Source organism: Triticum aestivum, chromosome 4B (assembly GCF_018294505.1).
Source record: "Triticum aestivum cultivar Chinese Spring chromosome 4B, IWGSC CS RefSeq v2.1, whole genome shotgun sequence".
Classification (NCBI taxonomy): Eukaryota; Viridiplantae; Streptophyta; class Magnoliopsida; order Poales; family Poaceae; genus Triticum; species Triticum aestivum.
In genome coordinates this window covers 598,842,885-598,867,255 of record NC_057804.1, presented here as the reverse complement: position 1 = coordinate 598,867,255, position 24,371 = coordinate 598,842,885, and the positions used below count along the sequence as shown (strand labels likewise).

The window sequence follows — 24,371 nt, the reverse complement described above, 5'->3', positions numbered from 1 at the left end:
CAGAAGTCAGTCGGTTGATTCATGAGTCGACCAAGAATAAGTTCATGTGGAACAGAAAAACTCAAGTAGCATCATTACCCTGAGATAGTGGGGATCACCATCTTCATCTTCGGCAAGACCTTAGCCGGCTTCGACGGCGCCACTCTGGATTGCTTCGGAGCTTTCTCAGTCGGCGCCGGAGAAGTGGTTCGAGGGCGCTTGGTCGACTGCGCGACAGTCGCGACCTCCTTACCGTGCTCGGTTGCAGGATCATGGACGAGCTTCGAGCGTCTCTCCGAGCGAGGAGGCGCAACTTCCTCCTCCTCTTCCTCTCCTTCCTCTTCACCAAAGTCATCACCCTCATCATCATCGACAGCATCCGAATCCCACTCCTCCTGGCTTTCGCCCCCACTTCCTTCCTCCTCCTCAGTCGGCGTCTGTGCTCCATTAGGCATCGAGTATAATTCAGTGGTGGCCTGACAGACAACAAAACAAAGATCAATCGACCAATTTGCAGCAGAAGCAGAATGAGTAAAGCAAGATTACAATTGAGGATAAAGTGGGCATACCGTGTCCGGAGTGTAAGAATGGTCGAGTGGTGGAATCCTCCTAGGCCCTCGAGGGTTGTCCTTATTCCCTGTGATCGCGGTCATCCACCTCTCCAGTGTGGCGTCGTCGACTGCTTCTGGATGGACTCGATTTTCATCCTCGGTTCCACAGTACAGCCACATCGGGTGGCCTCGGTACTGAAGTGGTTGGATGCGCCGCCTAAGGAAGACCTCCAGAAGGTCCATACCCGTCACTCCTTCACGAACTAGCTGGACTACACGCTCCATCAACATTTTTACTTGAGCTTTCTCCTCAGGGAGCACCTTCAGAGAAGAGGGCTTGTTCACTCGGTCCATGGAAAACGGAGGGAGACCAGTCGACTGCCCTGGCGCCGACTCGTCTTGGCAGTAGAACCAAGTCGACTGCCACCCTCTGACCGACTCAGGAAGGGTCATGGCCGGAAAGGTACTCTTGCTCCTCATCTGAATCCCAAGACCCCCGCACATCTGAATAACCTTAGTCCTATCGTCATCCGGACTCGCCTTTTTCACTGTCTGTGAGCGACAAGTGAATATGTGCTTAAAGAGACCCCAGTGTGGTTGACAACCCAGGAAGTTCTTGAAGGAAATATGCCCTAGAGGCAATAATAAAGTTATTATTTATTTCCTTATATCATGATAAATGTTTATTATTCATGCTAGAATTGTATTAACCGGAAACATAATACATGTGTGAATATATAGACAAACAGAGTGTCACTAGTATGCCTCTACTTGACTAGCTTGTTAATCAAAGATGGTTATGTTTCCTAACCATGAACAAGGAGTTGTTATTTGATTAACAAGGTCACATCATTAGTTGAATGATCTGATTGACATGACCCATTCCGTTAGCTTAGCACCCGGTCATTTTAGTATGTTGTTATTGCTTCCTTCATGACTTATACATGTTCCTGTGACTATGAGATTATGCAACTCCCGTTTACCGGAGGAAAACTTTGTGTGCTACCAAACGTCACAACGTAACTGGGTGATTATAAAGGTACTCTACAGGTGTCTCCAAAGGTACTTGTTGAGTTGGCGTATTTCGAGATTAGAATTTGTCACTCCGAATGTCGGAGAGGTATCTATGGGCCCTCTCGGTAATACACATCACTTAAGCCTTGCAAGCATTTCAGCTAATGAGTTAGTTGCGAGATGATGTATTACAGAACGAGTAAAGAGACTTGCCGGTAACGAGATTGAACTAGGTATTGGATACCGACGATCGAATCTCGGGCAAGTAACATACCGATGACAAAGGGAACAACGTATGTAGTTATGCGGTTTGACCGATAAAGATCTTCGTAGAATATGTAGGAACCAATATGGGCATCCAGGTCCCGCTATTGGTTATTGACCGGAGACGTGTCTCGGTCATGTCTACATTGTTCTTGAACCGTAGGGTCCGCACGCTTAAGGTTTCAATGACAGTTATATTATGAGTTTATGTATTTTGATGTACCGAAGGATGTTCGGAGTCCCGGATGTGATCACGGACATGACGAGGAGTCTCGAAATGGTCGAGACATAAAGATTGATATATTGGACGGATATATTTGGACACCGGAAAGGTTCCGGATGAGATTGGGATTATACCGGAGTTCCGGGAGGTTACCGGAACCCCCCGGTAAGTATATGGGCCTTATTGGGCCTTAGTGGAAGGGAGGGAGAAGGAGCAAGGGAGGGGGCGCGCCCCTGCCCCCAAGCCCAATCCGAATTGGGAGGGAGGCCGCCCCCCCTTTCCTTCTCTCCTCCCCCCTCTTCCTTCCTTCTCCTACTCCGAATAGGAAAGGGGGGCCAAACCTACTTGGAGTAGGTTTGCCCCCCCTAGGGCGCGCCTCCCCCTTGGGCCGGCCTCCTCCTCCGTCCCTCCTTTATATACGGGGGCGGGGGGCACCCATAGACACACAAGTTGATCATTGAGATCGTTCCTTAGCCGTGTGCGGTGCCCCCCTCCACGAGATTAAACCTCGGTCATATTGTAGCGGTGCTTAGGCGAAGCCCTGCGACAGTAGAACATCAAGATCGTCACCACGCCGTCGTGCTAACGGAACTCCTCCCCGCGCCTTTGCTGGATCGGAGATCAGGGTGCGTCATTGAGCTATACGTGTGTCAAGAACTCAGAGGTGCCGGAGTAACGGTGCTTGGATCGGTTGGACCAGGAGGACGTACGACTACTTCCTCTACGTTGCGTCAACGCTTCCGCTTCGGTCTACGAGGGTACATAGACAACACTCTCCCCTCTCGTTGCTATGCATCACCATGATCTTGCGTGTGCGTAGGAATTTTTTTGAAATTACTATGTTCCCCAACAGTGGCATCAGAGCCTAGGTTTTTATGGTTTGATGTTATATGCACGAGTAGAACACAAGTGAGTTGTGGGCAATATAAGTCATACTGCTTACCAGCATGTCATACTTTGGTTCGGCGGTATTGTTGGATGAAGCGGCCCGGACCGACATTACGCGTACGCTTACGCGAGACTGGTTTTACCGCCGTGCTTTGCACACAGGTGACTAGCGGGTGTCAGTTTCTCCAACTTTAGTTGAACCGAGTGTGGCTACGCCCGGTCCTTGCGAAGGTTAAAACAGCATCAACTTGACAAACTATCGTTGTGGTTTTGATGCGTAGGTGAGATTGGTTCTTGCTTAAGCCCGTAGCAGCCACGTAAAAGTTGCAACAACAAAGTAGAGGACGTCTAACTTGTTTTTGCAGGGCATGTTGTGATGTGATATGGCCAAGACATGATGCTATATTTTATTGTATGAGATGATCATGTTTTGTAACCGAAGTTATCGGCAACTGGCAGGAGCCATATGGTTGTCGCTTTATTGTATGAAATGCAAACGCCCTGTAATTGCTTTACTTTATCACTAAGCGGTAGCGATAGTCGTAGAAGCAATAGATGGCGTAAACGACAACGATGCTACGATGGAGATCAAGGTGTCGCGCCGGTGACGATGGTGATCATGATGGTGCTTCGGAGATGGAGATCACAAGCACAAGATGATGATGGCCATATCATATCACTTATATTGATTGCATGTGATGTTTATCCTTTATGAATCTTATCTTGCTTTGATTGACGGTAGCATTTTAAGATGATCTCTCACTAAAAATTATCAAGAAGTGTTCTCCCTGAGTATGCACCATTGCCAAAGTTCGTCGTGCCCAGACACCACGTGATGATTGGGTGTGATAAGCTCTACGTCCATCTACAACGGGTGCAAGCCAGTTTTGCACACGCAGAATACTCAGGTTAAACTTGACGAGCCTAGCATATGCAGATATGGCCTCGGAACACGGAGACCGAAAGGTCGAGCATGAATCATATAGTAGATATGATCAACATAAGATGTTCACCATTGAAAACTACTGCATCTCACGTGATGATCGGTTATGGTTTAGTTGATTTGGATCACGTGATCACTTAGATGACTAGAGAGATGTCTGTCTAAGTGGGAGTTCTTAAGTAATATGATTAATTGAACTTAAATTTATCATGAACTTAGTACCTGATAGTATCTTGCTTGTCTATGTTGATTGTAGATAGATGGCCCGTGCTGTTGTTCCGTTGAATTTTAATGCGTTCCTTGAGAAAGCTAAGTTGAAAGATGATGGTAGCAACTACGCGGACTGGGTCCGTAACTTGAGGATTATCCTCATTGCTGCACAGAAAAATTACGTCCTGGAAGCACCGCTGGGTGCCAGGCCTGCTGCTGATGCAACTGACGACGTTAAGAACGTCTGGCAGAGCAAAGCTGATGACTACTCGATAGTTCAATGTGCCATGCTTTACGGCTTAGAACCGGGACTTCAACGACGTTTTGAACGTCATGGAGCATATGAGATGTTCCAGGAGTTGAAGTTAATATTCCAGAAGAATGCCGGGATTGAGAGATATGAAGTCTCCAATAAGTTCTATAGCTGCAAGATGGAGGAGAATAGTTCTGTCAGTGAGCACATACTCAAGATGTCTGGGTATTGTAATCACTTGATTCAACTGGGAGTTACTCTTCCGGATGATAGCATCATTGACAGAATTCTCCAATCACTTCCACCAAGCTACAAGAGCTTCGTGATGAACTATAATATGCAAGGGATGGATAAGACGATTCCCGAGCTCTTCGCAATGCTAAAGGCTGCGGAGGTAGAAATCAAGAAGGAGCATCAAGTGTTGATGGTTAACAAGACCACTAGTTTCAAGAAAAAGGGCAAAGGGAAGAAGAAGGGGAACTTCAAGAAGAACGGCAAACAAGTTGCTGCTCAAGAGAAGAAGCCCAAGTCTGGACCTAAGCCTGAAACTGAGTGCTTCTACTGCAAGCAGACTGGTCACTGGAAGCGGAACTGCCCCAAGTATTTGGCGGATAAGAAGGATGGCAAGGTGAACAAAGGTATATGTGATATACATGTTATTGATGTGTACCTTACTAGAGCTCGCAGTAGCACCTGGGTATTTGATACTGGTTCTGTTGCTAATATTTGCAACTCGAAACAGGGACTACGGATTAAGCGAACACTGGCAAAGGACGAGGTGACGATGCGCGTGGGAAATGGTTCCAAAGTCGATGTGATCGCGGTCGGCACGCTACCTCTACATCTACCTTCGGGATTAATATTAGACCTAAATAATTGTTATTTGGTGCCAGCGTTAAGCATGAACATTATATCTGGATCTTGTTTGGTGCGAGACGGTTATTCATTTAAATCAGAGAATAATGGTTGTTCTATTTATATGAGTAATATCTTTTATGGTCATGCACCCCTGAAGAGTGGTCTATTCTTATTGAATCTCGATAGTAGTAACACACATATTCATAATGTTGAAACCAAAAGATGCAGAGTTGATAATGATAGTGCAACTTATTTGTGGCACTACCGTTTAGGTCATATGGTGTAAAGCGCATGAAGAAACTCCATACTGATGGACTTTTGGAACCACTTGATTATGAATCACTTGGTACTTGCGAACCGTGCCTCATGGGCAAGATGACTAAAACGCCTTTCTCCGATACTATGGAGAGAGCAACAGATTTGTTGGAAATCATACATACAGATGTATGTGGTCCGATGAATGTTGAGGCTCGTGGCGGATATCGTTATTTTCTCACCTTCACAGATGATTTAAGCAGATATGGGTATATCTACTTAATGAAGCATAAGTCTGAAACATTTGAAAAGTTCAAAGAATTTCAGAGTGAAGTTGAAAATCATCGTAACAAGAAAATAAAGTTTCTACGATCTGATCGTAGAGGAGAATATTTGAGTTATGAGTTTGGTGTACACTTAAAACAATGTGGAATAGTTTCGCAACTCACGCCACCCGGAAAACCACAACGTAATGGTGTGTCCGAACATCGTAATCGTACTTTACTTGATATGGTGCGATCTATGATGTCTCTTACGGATTTACCGCTATCGTTTTGGGGTTATGCTTTAGAGACGGCCACATTCACGTTAAATAGGGCACCGTTGAAATCCGTTGAGACGACATCTTATGAACTATGGTTTGGCAAGAAACCAAAGTTGTCGTTTCTTAAAGTTTGGGGATACGATGCTTATGTGAAAAAGCTTCAACCTGATAAGCTCGAACCCAAATCGGAGAAATGTGTCTTCATAGGATACCCAAAGGAAACAGTTGGGTACACCTTCTATCACAGATCCGAAGGCAAGACATTCGTTGCTAAGAATGGATCCTTTCTAGAGAAGGAGTTTCTCTCGAAAGAAGTGAGTGGGAGGAAAGTAGAACTTGATGAGGTAACTGTACCTACTCCCTTGTTGGAAAATAATACATCACAGGAACCAGTTTCTGTGACGTCAAAACCAACTAGTGAGGAAGATGATGATGATGATCATAGAACTTCAGATCAAGTTAATACAGAACCTCGTAGGTCGAACAGAGTAAGATCCGCACCAGAGTGGTACGGTAATCCTATTCTGGAAGTCATGCTACTAGATCATGATGAACCTACGAACTATGAAGAAGCGATGGTGAGCCCAGATTCCGCAAAATGGCTTGAAGCCATGAAATCTGAGATGGGATCCATGTATGAGAACAAAGTATGGACTTTGGTTGACTTGCCCGATGGTCAGCAAGCAATTGAGAATAAATGGATCTTCAAGAAGAAGACTGACGCTGACGGTAATGTTACTGTCTACAAAGCTCGACTTGTTGCAAAAGGTTTTTGACAAGTTCAAGGGGTTGACTACGATGAGACCTTCTCACCCGTAGCGATGCTTAAGTCTGTCCGAATCATGTTAGCAATTGCCGCATTTTATGATTATGAAATTTGGCAAATGGATGTAAAAACTGCATTCCTGAATGGATTTCTGGAAGAAGAGTTGTATATGATGCAACCAGAAGGATTTATCGATCCAAAGGGAGCTAACAAAGTGTGCAAGCTCCAGCGATCCATTTATGGACTGGTGCAAGCCTCTCGGAGTTGGAATAAACGTTTTGATAGTGTGATCAAAGCATTTGGGTTTATACAGACTTTTGGAGAAACCTGTATTTACAAGAAAGTGAGTGGGAGCTCTATAGCATTTCTAATATTATATGTGGATGACATATTATTGATTGGAAATGATATAGAATTTCTGATAGCATAAATGGATACTTGAATAAAAGTTTTTCAATGAAAGACCTCGGTGAAGCTGCTTACATATTGGGCATTAAGATCTATAGAGATAGATCAAAACGCTTAATTGGACTTTCACAAAGCACATACCTTGACAAAGTTTTGAAGAAGTTCAAAATGGATCAAGCAAAGAAAGGGTTCTTGCCTGTATTGCAAGGTGTGAAGTTGAGTAAGACTCAAAGCCCGACCACTTCAGAAGATAGAGAGAAAATGAAAAATATTCCCTATGCTTCAGCCATAGGCTCTATCATGTATGCAATGCTGTGTACCAGACCTGATGTGTGCCTTGATATAAGTCTAGCAGGGAGGTACCAAAGTAATCCAGGAGTGGATCACTGGACAGCGGTCAAGAACATCCTGAAATACCTGAAAAGGACTAAGGATATGTTTCTCGTATATGGAGGTGACAAAGAGCTCATCGTAAATGGTTACGTTGATGCAAGTTTTGACACTGATCCGGACGATTCTAAATCGCAAACCGGATACGTGTTTACATTAAACGGTGGAGCTGTCAGTTGGTGCAGTTCAAAGCAAAGCGTCGTGGCGGGATCTACGTGTGAAGCGGAATACATAGCTGCTTCGGAAGCAGCCAATGAAGGAGTCTGGATGAAGGAGTTCATATCCGATCTAGGTGTCATACCTAGTGCATCGGGTCCAATGAAAATCTTTTGTGACAATACTAGAGCGATTGCCTTAGCGAAGGAATCCAGATTTCACAAGAGAACCAAGCACATCAAGAGACGCTTCAATTCCATCCGGGATCTAGTCCAGGTGGGAGACATAGAGATTTGCAAGATACATACGGATCTGAATGTTGCAGACCCGTTGACTAAGCCTCTTCCACGAGCAAAACATGATCAACACCAAGACTCCATGGGTGTTAGAATCATTACTGTGTAATCTAGATTATTGACCCTAGTGCAAGTGGGAGACTGAAGGAAATATGCCCTAGAGGCAATAATAAAGTTATTATTTATTTCCTTATATCATGATAAATGTTTATTATTCATGCTAGAATTGTATTAACCGGAAACATAATACATGTGTGAATATATAGACAAACAGAGTGTCACTAGTATGCCTCTACTTGACTAGCTTGTTAATCAAAGATGGTTATGTTTCCTAACCATGAACAAGGAGTTGTTATTTGATTAACAAGGTCACATCATTAGTTGAATGATCTGATTGACATGACCCATTCCGTTAGCTTAGCACCCGATCGTTTTAGTATGTTGCTATTGCTTCCTTCATGACTTATACATGTTCCTGTGACTATGAGATTATGCAACTCCCGCTTACCGGAGGAACACTTTGTGTGCTACCAAACGTCACAACGTAACTGGGTGATTATAAAGGTACTCTACAGGTGTCTCCAAAGGTACTTGTTGAGTTGGCGTATTTCGAGATTAGAATTTGTCACTCCGAATGTCGGAGATGTATCTCTGGGCCCTCTCGGTAATACACATCACTTAAGCCTTGCAAGTATTTCAACTAATGAGTTAGTTGCGAGATGATGTATTACAGAACGAGTAAAGAGACTTGCCGGTAACGAGATTGAACTAGGTATTGGATACCGACGATCGAATCTCGGGCAAGTAACATACCGATGACAAACGGAACAACGTATGTAGTTATGCGGTTTGACCGATAAAGATCTTCGTAGAATATGTAGGAACCAATATGGGCATCCACGTCCCGCTATTGGTTATTGACCGGAGACGTGTCTCGGTCATGTCTACATTGTTCTTGAACCGTAGGGTCCGCACGCTTAAGGTTTCGATGACAGTTATATTATGAGTTTATGTATTTTGATGTACCGAAGGATGTTCGGAGTCCCGGATGTGATCACGGACATGACGAGGAGTCTCGAAATGGTCGAGACATAAAGATTGATATATTGGACGGGTATATTTGGACACCGGAAAGGTTCCGGATGAGATTGGGATTATACCGGAGTTCCGGGAGGTTACCGGAACCCCCCGGTAAGTATATGGGCCTTATTGGGCCTTAGTGGAAGGGGGGGAGAAGGAGCAAGGGAGGGGGCGCCCCCCCCCAAGCCCAATCCGAATTGGGAGGGGGGCCGGCCCCCCCTTTCCTTCTCTCCTCCCCCCTCTTCCTTCCTTCTCCTACTCCGAATAGGAAAGGGGGGCCAAACCTACTTGGAGTAGGTTTGCCCCCCCTAGGGCGCGCCTCCCCCTTGGGCCGGCCTCCTCCTCCCTCCCTCCTTTATATACGGGGGTGGGGGCACCCCATAGACACACAAGTTGATCATTGAGATCGTTCCTTAGCCGTGTGCGGTGCCCCCCTCCACGAGATTACACCTCGGTCATATTGTAGCGGTGCTTAGGCGAAGCCCTGCGACAGTAGAACATCAAGATCGTCACCACGCCGTCGTGCTGACGGAACTCCTCCCCGCGCCTCTGCTGGATTGGAGATCGGGGTGCGTCATTGAGCTGTACGTGTGTCAAGAACTCGGAGGTGCCGGAGTAACGGTGCTTGGATCGGTTGGACCGGGAGGATGTACGACTACTTCCTCTACGTTGCGTCAACGCTTCCGCTTCGGTCTACGAGGGTACGTAGACAACACTCTCCCCTCTCGTTGCTATGCATCACCATGATCTTGCGTGTGCGTAGGAATTTTTTTGAAATTACTACGTTCCCCAACAGTTCTCGCACATAGACACGAAGGCAGCAAGGTAGGCAATGGAATTTGGATTGAAATGGTGGAGTTGCGCCCCAAAGAAATTCAAGAACCCGCGGAAGAAAACACTTGGAGGCAGGGAGAACCCGCGGTCTACGTGAGTAGCTAGAAGAACGCACTCACCCTCCTGCGGCTGCGGTTGCCACTCGTTCCCCGGGAGCCTCGCTGCCCCGTGAGGGATCAGGCCCTCGTTGGCCAGGTCGTTGAGATCCGTCTTGGTGATGGTCGAGCGGATCCAATCCCCTTGGACCCAACCTTGCGGCAGGCGGGACCTTGACGAGGATCCGCCCCGACTGGACGCTCTCCCTTTCGCCTTCCCCGTCGCCGTCACCTTCTTCGCGCGCTCCAAGGCCGCCGTCTTCTCCTTCACCATTGTCGCCGGCGAGCGCACGAAGAGTGGATGGGCAGGGGCGAGAGCGGGCACGGCGGGCGGAGGCGGAGAGGGCAGAAGGAGAAATGGGGAGGGTACTGTTCAAAAACCCTCGTCCGGCGCATTTTATAAGAACGCTTCCGAGTGGCTGACGAGTGGGCCCGGGCAATCCTATCACATCCTGAAACAGTCGCGCACGCGTGATACGTGGCGAAAAAGGTGGCGTGGAAATCGAGGCGTCCACGCCCTATCCCATCCGAGCGCCGCGGTCCGCCCCGCTTCGCGCGCTTCCCAAAATTCGGATCCCACAAAATCCGCTAACAGCAGATCAATTTGTCAGACGGTAGATTTCCTGCGATCCGTCCCTTGGAAGTTTACTAGGTTCAAAAGTTCACTCGACGGGAGAAAAGAATGGATCAAGGCGACTGAAAGAAAAGTTGTTGCCATCAACAAAAAGATTATTGATCCAAGACGAGACATGTTCAGAACACAAAAGCAGGTCGGAAATATTATCAACTCCTTCCTCACTCAAACCTCGATCCATTCGGGGGCTAATGATGAAGTCATGTACCTAGGGTAGGGTCATAGACCTGTCTTAAGTACCCTTCCCAAGGACAGCCTCAGAAGAAACTGTCTTCCAGTCGACCAAGAGAGACTTCACTCGACGGACTCGAAGGACTCGACCATGAAGACTCACTCGACCAGCAGGAGATCAAGAGCCACTCTGCATCCAAACGGTCTATAATTAAGTAGTCTTTATGGCATTTAGGACACTTTATGTAAGGCGTTACCAGTAACGCCTAGCCTTAATGTACTTTAAACCCTGCATAACTGAGGGCCGGAGGGGTCTGGCAGACACTATATAAGCCACCCCCCTCCTCAGTGTAAAGGGTTCGCACCCCTGTAATCTATACACACATAATCCAGTCGACCGCCTCCGGGCTCCGAGACGTAGGGCTGTTACTTCCTCAGAGAAGGGCCTGAACTCGTACATCCCTTGTCTTCACAACTGCTCCATAGCTAGGATCTTGCCTCTCCATACCTACCCCCAATTCTACTATCATACTTAGAACCACGACAATCTCCTCCAGCGCCACCCGTCCATCCCTTTGTCGCCCGCCATTGCTATAAAAGTCGGTGCCCCGGCCATAGCCGCAGTCATCCACCTCCGATCCCTTGCTGCACCACTCCCACCATGGACCCTCCCCTGCCAAAGCTCTTTGGGACGGGCTGACGTCGGACCAAAAGAAGGAAATGACCGCCATTGCTGTTGGCTGGCTGGCCGGCAGGCAGCCGGAGGACGACGACGTCCCAATGGAGGACGCTGCCGACGACGAACCGACGCCACCCTCCTCCTGCGTGCCACCATCCTCCTCCTCCGCGCAATCCTCGCCAGTGCATTGCACCATGACCATCGGCAAGGCCCGTGCCTATTACATGGACATAGTGCAGGAGGAGCATTTCTGGGAAGCGCAGGCCAATGCCGCCTACAACCACCACCACCTCCTCTAGGAGCATATGCAGGCGGAGGAGCAGCTCGCCGCCGGCAAAGCGGTCACGCCAAACACGGACATGATAGAGTAGGCGGCGTTGCTCAACTCCTACCGCTCCGCCCGCGAGATCCGCCTCACTTGTTGGCGGTACCGACAACGGGTGGTGGAGGTGGCAGCCGCCGGCAAGGAGTGCGACGGCGAGGTGCCCGGCGCGATGTTCTGCGAGACCGAGGAGGAGGAGGAGGACATCGCCGAGTCTGCGCCCAGCCGCGACGACCACAAAGTTGGCATGTCCGCGAGCGCCGCCGGCAGCGAGGAAGAGTAGTGCACGGTAGGTCGCCGCTTCTCCCCTCCCGTCGATGCCAAGCTTGATGGGCTCAACACCGTCGGCCGATTAGTCGCTTGGCGACAATGTGGAGGTGGACAACTTCATTTCCCGGGCCTCCGGAGGCGGAGCTGGAGAGCGCCGAGGTGGAACTAGAGACGATGAAGCTTCAGTTCTCTTGGTTCATGGCTAGACACGGGGAAAGGGCGCCGACGACCATTTAGACCTAGTCAGACGAGCTCCGCTTAGTTGATGTAAATGCAATGAAATCTATCATGTTTAGATGAAATCCGTCGTGTTTAAATGAAATTCGTCATGTTTATATGAAATCCGGCCGTGTTTATATGAAATCCGGTTGTATTTGATCGAAGTTCGTCCGGTTAGTTTGAATTGTTGTCAAAATATATGCGGCTAGCGTTGGATGACGGCCTCCCGCATCCGTATCCGCGGACTGGTCACACCCTGTCCGCGAATGGATGTAGGAGGAAATTTGCGGATTGTCGTTGGAGATGCCCTAAGTCCGTGGAAATGATTTTTGCGCGGGTCCAGGAAGATGCACACATTCACTTCACATTCATCAACCTTCCCAGAAGTCTGAACCTTGTTTGGCATAATTGCAGTAGATTGTGCTTCTTCTTCAGTCATTTTAAAGTAGACGTTCTCACTTTTTTTTTTCTAAAGCAAGCGATGTAAAAAAAAATGTTTCCCAGATGAAAAGTGCATTGCTTTTAAAAAAGTATTATCTTGCATTTGACAATGTCGTCCCATCAATGTGCAGCTACAGGAAGATAAAGCATGATTGTCACCAGGAATCTTAATCAAGGAGAAGAATATGGCTTCCATGTGTTGGGAATAATGTGGCCTGGCCAAGTTGTGTATACGCTTTTCCACCCCAATAAAAATGTCATGTCCAACAACAAAATCCATATGCATGTTCCTTCACTGTTTACATTCCTATCTGTTTATGGAAAAGATAACAGTGCTGCAATCTAAGAGGTTTAACGGTTCAAATATCGCATCACAAGAGAAGCAGTCCAACAGACTTCTTTGTAAATTCTCTCCTAAGTATCCAGGAGCCTTTGCCACAAAACACTGCTTAAGTGCTTATGATGGATTATTGTTCAGACACTAAGCATAAGATTCTTCCTAAGAGTCAAGCCTAATGAAGTCAAAAGGACAAAATAGTCTCATGTAACTTTTTACTCCTTGTATTAGGCACTAAAATATGAGCTATGTATCACACCCGGAACAGAATCTTACAGCCCATGTAGATTTGCCTCTGTCAGGGATCACCGACAAAAGCTCCCTTGTAACCTGCAAGATAGGATTAGTTTCAGAACCAATCATTTGTTTAAGACCCACAACACGCTTGCTACCCTTCCTCTAGCTACCTCTCTTTTGGTACCTGGCAACTAAAGTAATCCTGTTGCTAACCATGCATGTCAACTCTAGTAAACTTTAGATTAGTAAACTTCAGATTGTTCAGAACGGCACTCAAGACGGCAATCCCATAATGTACCGAATCATTAATGAGCTCAAGATTGTTCATGATTTCCTTTTCAGTTTGTAAAACCCTTTTTCTTTCAAGAACAAACTTTATGAACAAGATTGTTCATGTAGATTGATCCTTTTTGCTGGAAATTTAGTATGTTCATCCAATGCAGGACAGGGTGAACGCTAAGTTGTTTCCATTATTCCATATACACCATAATCCTCCTTCAGTAGAATAACCTTTCTTAACTGCAAAAACAAGTTTGTCCACATAGAAATCAGTAGGGAATCAACCCCATGCATCTCAGGGCTTAGGCCGCCATGTTGTGTGTGTCAAGAAATGATTGCAGCTCAGCTTAGTTTAAACCATCAAGACAAAATCCTCTCTCCAATAACCAAAGCCTTCTTTTCCCCACATTCCCTTCACCACATGGGCCATGTCTCCCCAATCCCCCAATAATTCCAAGAGCATTTTCCAGCCCATGTCCATGCCGCCTCCTAACCTTTACACTCTCATGCCGAGCTGTTCTTGTGCTAGCTACCTAATGAGCTCACTAATCACTAGCCATGTGTATACCTAACACTACAACACATGCACCCACCAACGCACCCTAGCTAGTAGTATCACCAATGCTACCAAGCACTGCTAATTAATTTATTCATGTCAAAAAAGGAGTACATTATTAGTTATCATGGACCTTAAAATAATGGCTTAATCACATCCTAATCATAGACACACTCTCTTATATACTTTCCTGGGAGTTTCCCTCCATTTCTCTATTGCTTCAAACCAAGGCAATCAATGGAAGCGCACAACTAGTACGTAGCTAGTGATCATCCATCGCAGAGACCAGCTGAGCAGCGCCGAGGAGTGGAGAAGGGGAAGGGGGAGCAGAGGAGAGGAGAGCCGAGCATGGCGGCGAGTGCTACTGGGCTGAGTAGCACTGCGCGGTTCTTCTTCTCCCTGTCCTTCTCCCTGTCGCTCCTGTGCTGCGTCGCGGTGTCCAATGCCGCCGGCGACGAGGCCGCGGCGCTGCTGGCCATCAGGGCCTCGCTCGTGGACCCGCTGGGGGAGCTCCGCGGGTGGGGCTCTGCGCCGCATTGCGGCTGGAAGGGCGTGAGCTGCAACGCCCGGGGCGCGGTCACCGGCCTCAACCTCGCCGGCATGAACCTGAGCGGCACCATCCCGGAAGACGTCCTCGGCCTCACCGCCCTCACTTCGATCGTCCTTCAGAGCAACGCGTTCGTCGGCGACCTGCCGGTGGCGCTGGTGTCAATCCCGACGCTCCGCGAGTTCGACGTTAGTGACAACGGCTTCACCGGCCGGTTCCCTGCTGGCCTCCGCGCGTGTGCCTCACTGACTAACTTCAATGCGTCGGGCAATAACTTCGTCGGCCCGCTCCCGGCGGATATCGGCAATGCCACCGAGCTCGAGACGCTCGACGTCCGGGGCGGCTTCTTCTCCGGCACGATCCCCAAGAGCTACGGCAAGCTCCAGAAGCTCAAGTTCTTGGGGCTCTCGGGCAACAACCTCAACGGCGCTCTTCCAGTTGAGCTATTCGAGCTCACGGCATTGGAGCAGATCATCATCGGCTACAACGAGTTCACCGGCCCAATCCCGGCAGCCATTGGCAAGCTCAAGAACCTCCAGTACCTTGACATGGCGATCGGCGGCCTGGAAGGTCCCATCCCGCCTGAGCTCGGCCGGCTGCAGGAGCTCGACACAGTGTTCCTTTACAAGAATAACATCGACGGTAAGATACCCAAGGAGCTCGGCAACCTGTCGTCCCTCGTCATGCTCGACCTCTCCGACAACGCGCTCACCGGCGCGATCCCGCCAGAGCTGGCACAGCTCACCAACCTGCAGCTGCTCAACCTCATGTGCAACCGGCTCAAGGGCGGCGTCCCGGCCGGCGTCGGCGAGCTCCCCAAGCTGGAGGTGCTGGAGCTGTGGAACAACTCCCTCACCGGCCCTCTGCCGCCGTCGCTCGGTGCCGCGCAGCCTCTGCAGTGGCTGGACGTCTCGACAAACGCGCTGTCCGGGCCGGTGCCCGCCGGCCTCTGCGACAGCGGCAACCTGACCAAGCTGATATTGTTCAACAATGTCTTCACGGGCCCGATCCCAGCGAGCCTCACCAAGTGCTCGTCGCTGGTCCGTGTGCGCGCGCACAACAACCGGCTTAACGGCACAGTGCCGGCAGGACTCGGGCGGCTGCCGCATCTTCAGCGCCTGGAGCTCGCGGGCAACGAGCTCTCCGGCGAGATCCCAGACGACCTGGCGCTCTCGACGTCGCTCTCCTTCATCGATCTCTCGCACAACCAGCTGCGGTCGGCGCTGCCATCGAACATTCTCTCCATCCCGACGCTGCAGACGTTCGCCGCCGCGGACAACGAGCTGATCGGCGGTGTGCCTGATGAGCTCGGCGATTGCCGGTCACTCTCCGCCCTCGACCTATCGAGCAACCGGCTTTCCGGCGCGATACCGACCAGCCTCGCGTTGTGCCAGCGGCTCGTATCGCTGAGCCTTCGGAGCAACCGCTTCACCGGCCAAATTCCAGGGGCGGTCGCCATGATGCCGACATTGTCCATCCTCGATCTCTCCAACAACTTCCTCTCCGGCGAGATACCGAGCAACTTCGGCAGCTCGCCGGCGCTCGAGATGCTCAGCGTGGCGTACAACAACCTCACCGGTCCCGTGCCAGCAACGGGGTTGTTGAGGACAATTAACCCTGACGACCTTGCCGGGAACCCGGGCCTCTGCGGCGGCGTCCTTCCAGCGTGCTCAGCCAACGCTCTGCGGGCTTCATCGTCGGAAGCCTCGGGCCTCCGGCGTTCGCACGTAAAGCACATTGCCGCCGGGTGGGCGATCGGTATCTCGATCGCGCTCCTGGCCTGCGGTGCTGTCTTCCTTGGCAAGCTGCTGTACCAGCGATGGTACGTCCATGGATGCTGCGACGACACCGTGGACGAAGACGGGAGCGGCTCGTGGCCGTGGCGACTCACGGCATTCCAGCGGCTGAGCTTCACCAGCGCAGAGGTGCTCGCCTGCATCAAGGAGGACAACATCGTCGGCATGGGCGGCATGGGGGTGGTGTACCGTGCCGAGATGCCGCGCCACCACGCCGTGGTCGCTGTGAAGAAGCTGTGGCGCGCGGCGGGATGCCCCGATCAGGAGGGCACGGTGGACGTGGAGTCGGCGGCCGGAGGCGAGTTTGCCGCCGAGGTAAAGCTCCTCGGCCGGCTCCGACACCGGAACGTGGTGCGCATGCTGGGGTACGTGAGCAACGACGTCGACACGATGGTGCTGTACGAGTACATGGTGAACGGCAGCCTGTGGGAGGCGCTGCACGGGCGAGGGAAGGGGAAGCAGCTGGTGGACTGGGTGTCCCGGTACAACGTGGCGGCGGGCGTCGCCGCCGGGCTCGCCTACCTGCACCACGACTGCCGGCCGGCGGTGATCCACCGCGACGTCAAGTCCAGCAACGTGCTCCTGGACCCCAACATGGAGGCCAAGATTGCCGACTTCGGGCTGGCCCGCGTCATGGCGCGGCCCAACGAGACCGTCTCCGTCGTCGCCGGCTCCTATGGCTACATCGCGCCGGAGTACGGGTACACGCTGAAGGTGGACCAGAAGAGCGACATCTACAGCTTCGGAGTGGTGCTCATGGAGCTGCTCACAGGGCGGCGGCCCATCGAGCCGGAGTACGGCGAGAGCAACATTGACATCGTCGGCTGGATCAGGGAGCGGCTGCGCACCAACACCGGCGTGGAGGAGCTGCTCGACGCCGGCGTCGGGGGACGCGTCGACCACGTCCGGGAGGAGATGCTGCTGGTACTGCGGATCGCGGTGCTGTGCACGGCCAAGTCCCCCAAGGACCGGCCGACGATGCGCGACGTGGTGACCATGCTCGCGGAGGCCAAGCCGCGCCGGAAGAGCAGCAGCGCCACCGTGGTCGCCACCGTCGTCGACAAGGACAAGCCGGTGTTCTCCACGTCGCCGGACTCCGGTTACCTGTAGATAATTACGTGTTTTCACGTACCGGAGGCTCAGAGACGTGACCAAAATTAAACGACGTGCATGTTTTGTACGTAGCTCATGTAATCTACCACTACACTACTTTTTTCACATAGTTTTGAATTTGGGGTTACATTTTGTTTAGTTGGGGAGACGAGCCACCAATGTAAACAATGTTTATACTTACTACAATTTTAGGATGTATGTAAAGGAATCGGTCTCTTCAAATTCAAATCACATTTTTTTTAGATATTAGGATGTAAAGGAATGGATGTAGCAAACTCTCATCTAGATGAGAATTAAATAAGTCACATCTAACTCTTTGGTCTCGCCACTGTCGTCGACATGGACATGGACCAAGGAGAGATAGTTGTTCATTGTTAGGGTTGTTTGGACCCTCTTTGCTTTACCCTGGTCTGCACTTGACTTAAAACTCTATTTCTTCACTATCACAACTTTAGGGTGTAAATCAATTGATCCCTGAAATTGAAATAACAAGTTTCCTAAAGATCTTATAGGTTGGCATTATAGTGGATGAATCATGAACTAAGTTGATTTCTCCCATAATCTCGGAGATTAGAGAGGGATAGTTGTCCATGGCTAGCGCCATTTGAGCCCAAGCTGATTTGCCATCATCCGTATTTGACTAAAATTTATTTATTTATCGCCGCTACAATTTTAGCATGTAAAGAAATTGGTCCCTTCAGATTAAAGTTACTTTTCTAAAGGTTATAGGTTGTGGTAGACTTTCTAGATGCTTGTTTTGTTGTAATTATGATATGCATTATATAGGGTAGACTTCTTCATATCGCTGTACCTATTGGTACTTAATCTCTTGGTCGTTCTTTCACACACAAAAACATCTTGGTGGTTAGTATCTAGGAGTACTATACATCTCTGTACACGGATTATAACAAACATGGTTGGCTGATGACCTATAACAACACACATGGCGGCCTCGAAAAGGGTAACACGCTTTCCCATCTTCTTCTTCTTCTTCTTCTTCTTCACATGGTTATCTACGAACTCTTCACACGCATCTAGCCACGGGGTGTCTAACACACACTTTTATTTTTGTAGACTTTGTTGAGCCTCCAAGCACGCAAGTTTGTAGGACATCAGCAACTTTTCTTAAGTGAATGACCTATGTTTATCAATCTATGGGAGATGTAGGTGAAAGTGCAACCATGTCCTTAATCATATTTTGATGTTGATGACAATATAATTATAGGGTACTAATATGTTTGCTAGGTAAATACACATGTTTTAGTCTCGTTAATACTTTATGAGAGGATCATAGGACCCCCCGCCCCCCCCCCCCATGTTAAGTGACTCAAGACATGTGCGACAATGAAGACAAACAAAGTTTTTCTTTTTTCTTCAGTTATAGATATCCCGCACTATTAAAAGGACATCATATGGGTTGGCGAAAGATTTGCTCATCTCATTATCATCACAAAATTGCATTCCTATCCAAAAAAGTCCAATTCCAAAAGCCTAATCGAGTCTGAGAGTCAACATAGCAGAAGGGACACATTATGCCGGCAGAAATCTGTCGGACTGTCCGGCTTGCCTTTCCACAATACCAGTAGCCAACATCTGACCAAAAAAATATTCACAAGTCATTTTATCCGGCTAATTGTGCCAAGATAAAATAAGCCATATTTGAAGTTGGATGTTCCACGGACAAACCATTAGAAGGTATTTACATGCGGGCTAAGCCAGATCACTGATACGTCTCAGTCGTATCTACTTTTCCAAACACTTTTGCCCTTGTTTTGGACTCTAACTTGTATGATTTGAATGGAACTAATCCGGACTGACGTTGTTTTCAGCAGAATTGCCATGATGTTGTTTTATGTGCAGAAAACAAAAGTTCTCGGAATGACCTGAAACTCCATGAAATATCTTAGAATAAATAATAAAAAATCATCGCCAAAGATAAAGACCAGGGGGGCTACACCCTGTCCACGAGGGTGGGGGGCGCCTCCCCCCTCCTGGGCGCGCCCCCTACCTCGTGGGCCCCCTGGAGACCCTCCGACGCCAACTCCAACTCCATATATTGGCTTTTGGGGAGAAAAGAATCAGAGAGAAGAAAATCATCACATTTTACGATATGGAGCCGCCGCCAAGCCCTAATCTCTCTCGGGAGGGCTGATCTGGAGTCCGTTTGGGGCTTCGGAGAGGGGGATTCGTCGCCGTTGTCATCATCAACCATCCTCCATCACCAATTTCATGATGCTCACCACCGTGCGTGCGTAATTCCATCGTAGGCTTGCTGGACGGTGATGGGTTGGATGAGATTTATCATGTAATCGAGTTAGTTTTGTTAGGGTTTGATCCCTAGTATCCACTATGTTCTGAGATTGATGTTGCTATGACTTTGCTATGCTTAATGCTTGTCACTAGGGCCCGAGTGCCATGATTTCAGATCTGAACCTATTATGTTTTCATGAATATATGTGAGTTCTTGATCCCATCTTGCAAGTCTATAGTCACCTACTATGTGTTATGATCCGGCAACCCAGAAGTGACAATAATCGGGACCAGTCCCGGTGATGACCATAGTTTGAGGAGTTCATGTATTCACTATGTGCTAATGCTTTGTTTCGGTTTTCTATTAAAAGGAGGCCTTAATATCCCATAGTTTCCAATAGGACCCCGCTGCCACGGGAGGGTAGGACAAAAGATGTCATGCAAGTTCTTTTCCATAAGCACGTATGACTATATACGAAATACATGCCTACATTACATTGATGAATTGGAGCTAGTTCTGTGTCACCCTATGTTATGACTGTTACATGACGAACTGCATCCGGCATAATTATCCATCACTAATCCGGTGCCTACGAGTTTTCCATATACTGGTTCTTGCTTATTTACTTTTCCATTGCTACTGTTACAATTACTACAAAATACCAAAAACATTACTTTTGCTGTCTTTACTTTTGTTACTATTACCACCACTATCATATTACTTTGCTACTCAACACTTTGCTGCAGATACTAAGTTTCCAGGTGTGGTTGAATTGACAACTCAGCTGCTAATACTTGAGAATATTCTTTAGCTCCCCTTGTGTCGAATCAATAAATTTGGGTTGAATACTCTACCCTCGAAAACGGTTGCGATCCCCTATACTTGTGGGTTATCAAGACCTTTTTCTGGCGCCGTTGCCGGGGAGCATAGCTCTATTCTTTGAGTCATTTGGGATTTATATCTGCTGGACACTATGAAGAACTTAAAAGGCGATCGACCTACTATTTTGCCCTCAACTACGAGGGGAGGTAAGGAACTGCCATCTAGCTCTGTACTAGATTCTCCTTCCGTTATAAGTAAGCTTGCGACACCTAAACCTGCTACTGCTATGAATTCTGATATGTCGCATGTTATTGATGATGCCACTTCTGCTATGCATGATACTTATGATGAAACCACTTCTATGCTTGATACTACTGTGCCCCTTGGTGAATTTCTTGATGAACAAATTTCTAGATCTAGAGAAAGAGAAATTATTGAATCTGAATACGATGATGAGAGTGATGATGAGAATATGCCTGCTATTCCTGAGGGTTATCTTTTTGATGCGGAATCTTCTGCAGCTATTTTTGCTTGCCAGGATAGATACGAACTTAAGAGGCTGCTAGTTAAATGGAGTAAAGAATCTCTTAGAGATAGATTGAGACCCGACCCTGCTTTTGCTACTTCACCTATCCGTGTTCCCGATAAGGATTATTATGAATTTTCTGTTGATCCAGATATAATTACTTTGGTTGAATCTGATCCTTTCTATGGCTATGAATCTGAAACTGTTGTGGCACATCTTACTAAGTTAAATGATATAGCCGCCATGTTTACTAATGATGAGAGATCGCGCTACCTTTATTTACTCAAAATATTTCCGTTCTTATTAAAGGGTGATGCTAAGATATGGTTTAATTCTCTTGATCTTGGTTGTGTGCGTAGTCCCCAGGATATGATTTATTACTTCTCTGCTAAATATTTCCCTGCTCATAAGAAACAAGCTGCTTTGAGGGAAATATATAACTTCATGCAAATTGAAGAAGAGAGTCTCCCACAAGCTTGGGGGAGGCTTCTCAAGTTACTTAATGCTTTGCCTGATCACCCTCTTAAGAAACCTGAAATACTTGATATCTTTTATAATGGACTAACTGATGCTTCCGGAGATTACCTGGATAGTTGTGTTGGTTCTCTTTTCAGGGAAAGAATACCGGATGAAGCTGAAATTCTATTGAATAATATGTTGACAAATGGAAATAATTGGGCACCTCCCGAGCCACCTCCTGAGACAGCTCCAGAGCCAATTACTGAGCCTATTCCTAAACCAACTCCGAAAAAGAGAGGTGTTTTATTTCTTATTCCTGAAGATATGCAAGAGGCAAAGAAATCTATGAAAGAAAAAGGTATTAAAGCTGAAGATGTTAAGAATTTACCTCCTATTGAAGAAATACACGGTCTTAATTTACCGCCCGTTGAAGAAGTATATGATCTCAATTCCTTATTCACTGAAGAACCTCCTAATCCCGATATCCCGACACAGGTAGTAAAGGTAAATTCTCTCTATAGATATGATAAAGCTGAAGTCCCTCCAACTAAAATTGCTAGTCAGTGCTTGGATGAGTTTGATGACTTTATGTTTAAGCAAGATAACTTTAATGCTTATTTTGGTAGACAATTAAAACAGAATACCTTTATGATTAAACGCTTGGGTGATTTTATGGCTAATATTAGAGGTGAACTTAAACTTGTTAGCAAACATGCTTCTATGGTTACCACTCAAGTAGAACAAGTACTCAAAGCTCAGAAAGAAGTGCTTGATGAAATGAATAGTAAGAAAAATGATTATGCTATTAGAGTGGCTACTAGAACTGGTAGAATGACTCAGGAACCTTTGTATCCTGAAGGCCACCCTAAGAGGATCGAGCAAGATTCTCAGAGAAATAATATTGATGTACCTAGTTCTTCTAAAAGGAAGAAAAGAAAAATGATAGGACTTTGCAAACTTCTAGTGAACCTATTGCTGAACCACCTGAGAATCCAAATGATATCTCTATTTCTGATGCTGAAACACAATCAGGTGATGAACATGAACCTAGTGATAATGTTAACGATAATGTTCATGTTGATGCCCAACCTAGCAAAGACAATGATGTAGAGATTGAACCTGTTGTTGATCTTGATAACCCACAATCAAAGAATCAACGTTATGATAAAAGAGACTTCGTTGCTAGGAAACATGGTAAAGAAAGGGAACCATGGGTTCAGAAACCCATGCCTTTTCCTCCGAAACCATCCAAGAAAAAGGATGATGAGGATTTTGAGCGCTTTGCTGAAATGATTAGACCCATCTTTTTGTGTATGCGATTAACTGATGTGCTCAAAACAAATCCTTATGCTAAGTATATGAAGGATATCGTTACTAATAAAAGAAAGATACCGGAAGCTGAAATTTCCACCATGCTTGCTAATTATACTTTTAAGGGTGGTGTCGGTGTCAAAACCGGCGGATCTCGGGTAGGGGGTCCCGAACTGTGCGTCTAGGCGGATGGTAACAGGAGACAAGGGACACAATGTTTTTACCCAGGTTCGGGCCATCTCGATGGAGGTAAAACCCTACTCCTGCTTGATTAATATTGATGATATGGGTAGTACAAGACTAGATCTACCACGAGATCAAAGTTGCTAAACCCTAGAAGCTAGCCTATGGTATGATTGTTGTTCGTCCTACGGACTAAAACCCTCCGGTTTATATAGACACCGGAGAGGGTTAGGGTTACACAGAGTCGGTTACAATGGTAGGAGATCTACATATCTGTATCGCCAAGCTTGCCTTCCACGCCAAGGAAAGTCCCATCCGGACACGGGACGAAGTCTTCAATCTTGTATCTTCACAGTCCAGGAGTCCGGCCAACGGTGATAGTTCGGCTATCCGGACCCCCCCTAATCCATGACTCCCTCAGTAGCCCCTGAACCAGGCTTCAATGACGACGAGTCCGACACGCATATTGTCTTCGGCATTGCAAGGCGGGTTCCTCCTCCGAATACTTCATAGAAGATTTTGAACACAAGGATAGTGTCCGGCTCTCCAAAATAAGTTCCACATACCACCGTAGAGAGAATAATCTTTACACAAATTCAATCTGCTAACGTATTCTGCGGCGTGACATCACACCACGGCCAAGCCTTTATTGGAATCTATTTTACTGTCCCACCTCAGCGTGTTTAGCGAGGCGGCTTCCTTGGCACGTCTTATGAAAGTGGAGATCGTGCCCCCTTATTCCGGGATTCTCATCAATACGGGCGTGGGTAATCCAACCGCTCCATTGACTACGGCGCTTGGGAGATAAGCGAGTTTCACCAGGCTGGTGGGGACGCATAGTTTCGTCCGTCCATATAAGGGGATAAGGATCCACCTTTTTACCTACGCCTTCTTCCTCCTTTGCTTATCCATTTCCGCGCACTCGAGCTCCAGCGCCCAACTCCGCACATCTCGCCTCAACCTTCCCCAGCCATGTCCGGAGTGGGAGGCAAGTGGATGGCCTCCTCTGTCACGGAGGGGCACATCAAAAAGTTGAGGAAAGCCGGATACCTGCACAATGACATTGCGCACCGGCTTCCAGACGAGGGGCAACTCGCCCCCAACCCCAGGCCCCATGAGAGGGTGGTGTTCCTTCCCCATTTCCTCCGTGGATTGGGATTCCCACTCCACCCATTTGTCCGAGGGCTCATGTTCTACTACGGCCTAGATTT

General features: G+C 47.9%; 1 protein-coding gene across 1 annotated transcript; it reads left to right on the top strand.

The window, feature by feature from the left end:
- The first annotated feature begins 14,396 nt into the window (after positions 1 to 14,396).
- LOC123093479 (MDIS1-interacting receptor like kinase 1-like) lies at positions 14,397 to 18,011 on the top strand. The gene has a single exon (XM_044515455.1). The coding sequence runs from the start codon at positions 14,501 to 14,503 to the stop codon at positions 17,603 to 17,605; it is 3,105 nt and encodes a 1,034-aa protein (XP_044371390.1). The 5' UTR covers positions 14,397 to 14,500; the 3' UTR covers positions 17,606 to 18,011.
- The last annotated feature ends 6,360 nt before the right edge of the window (positions 18,012 to 24,371 follow it).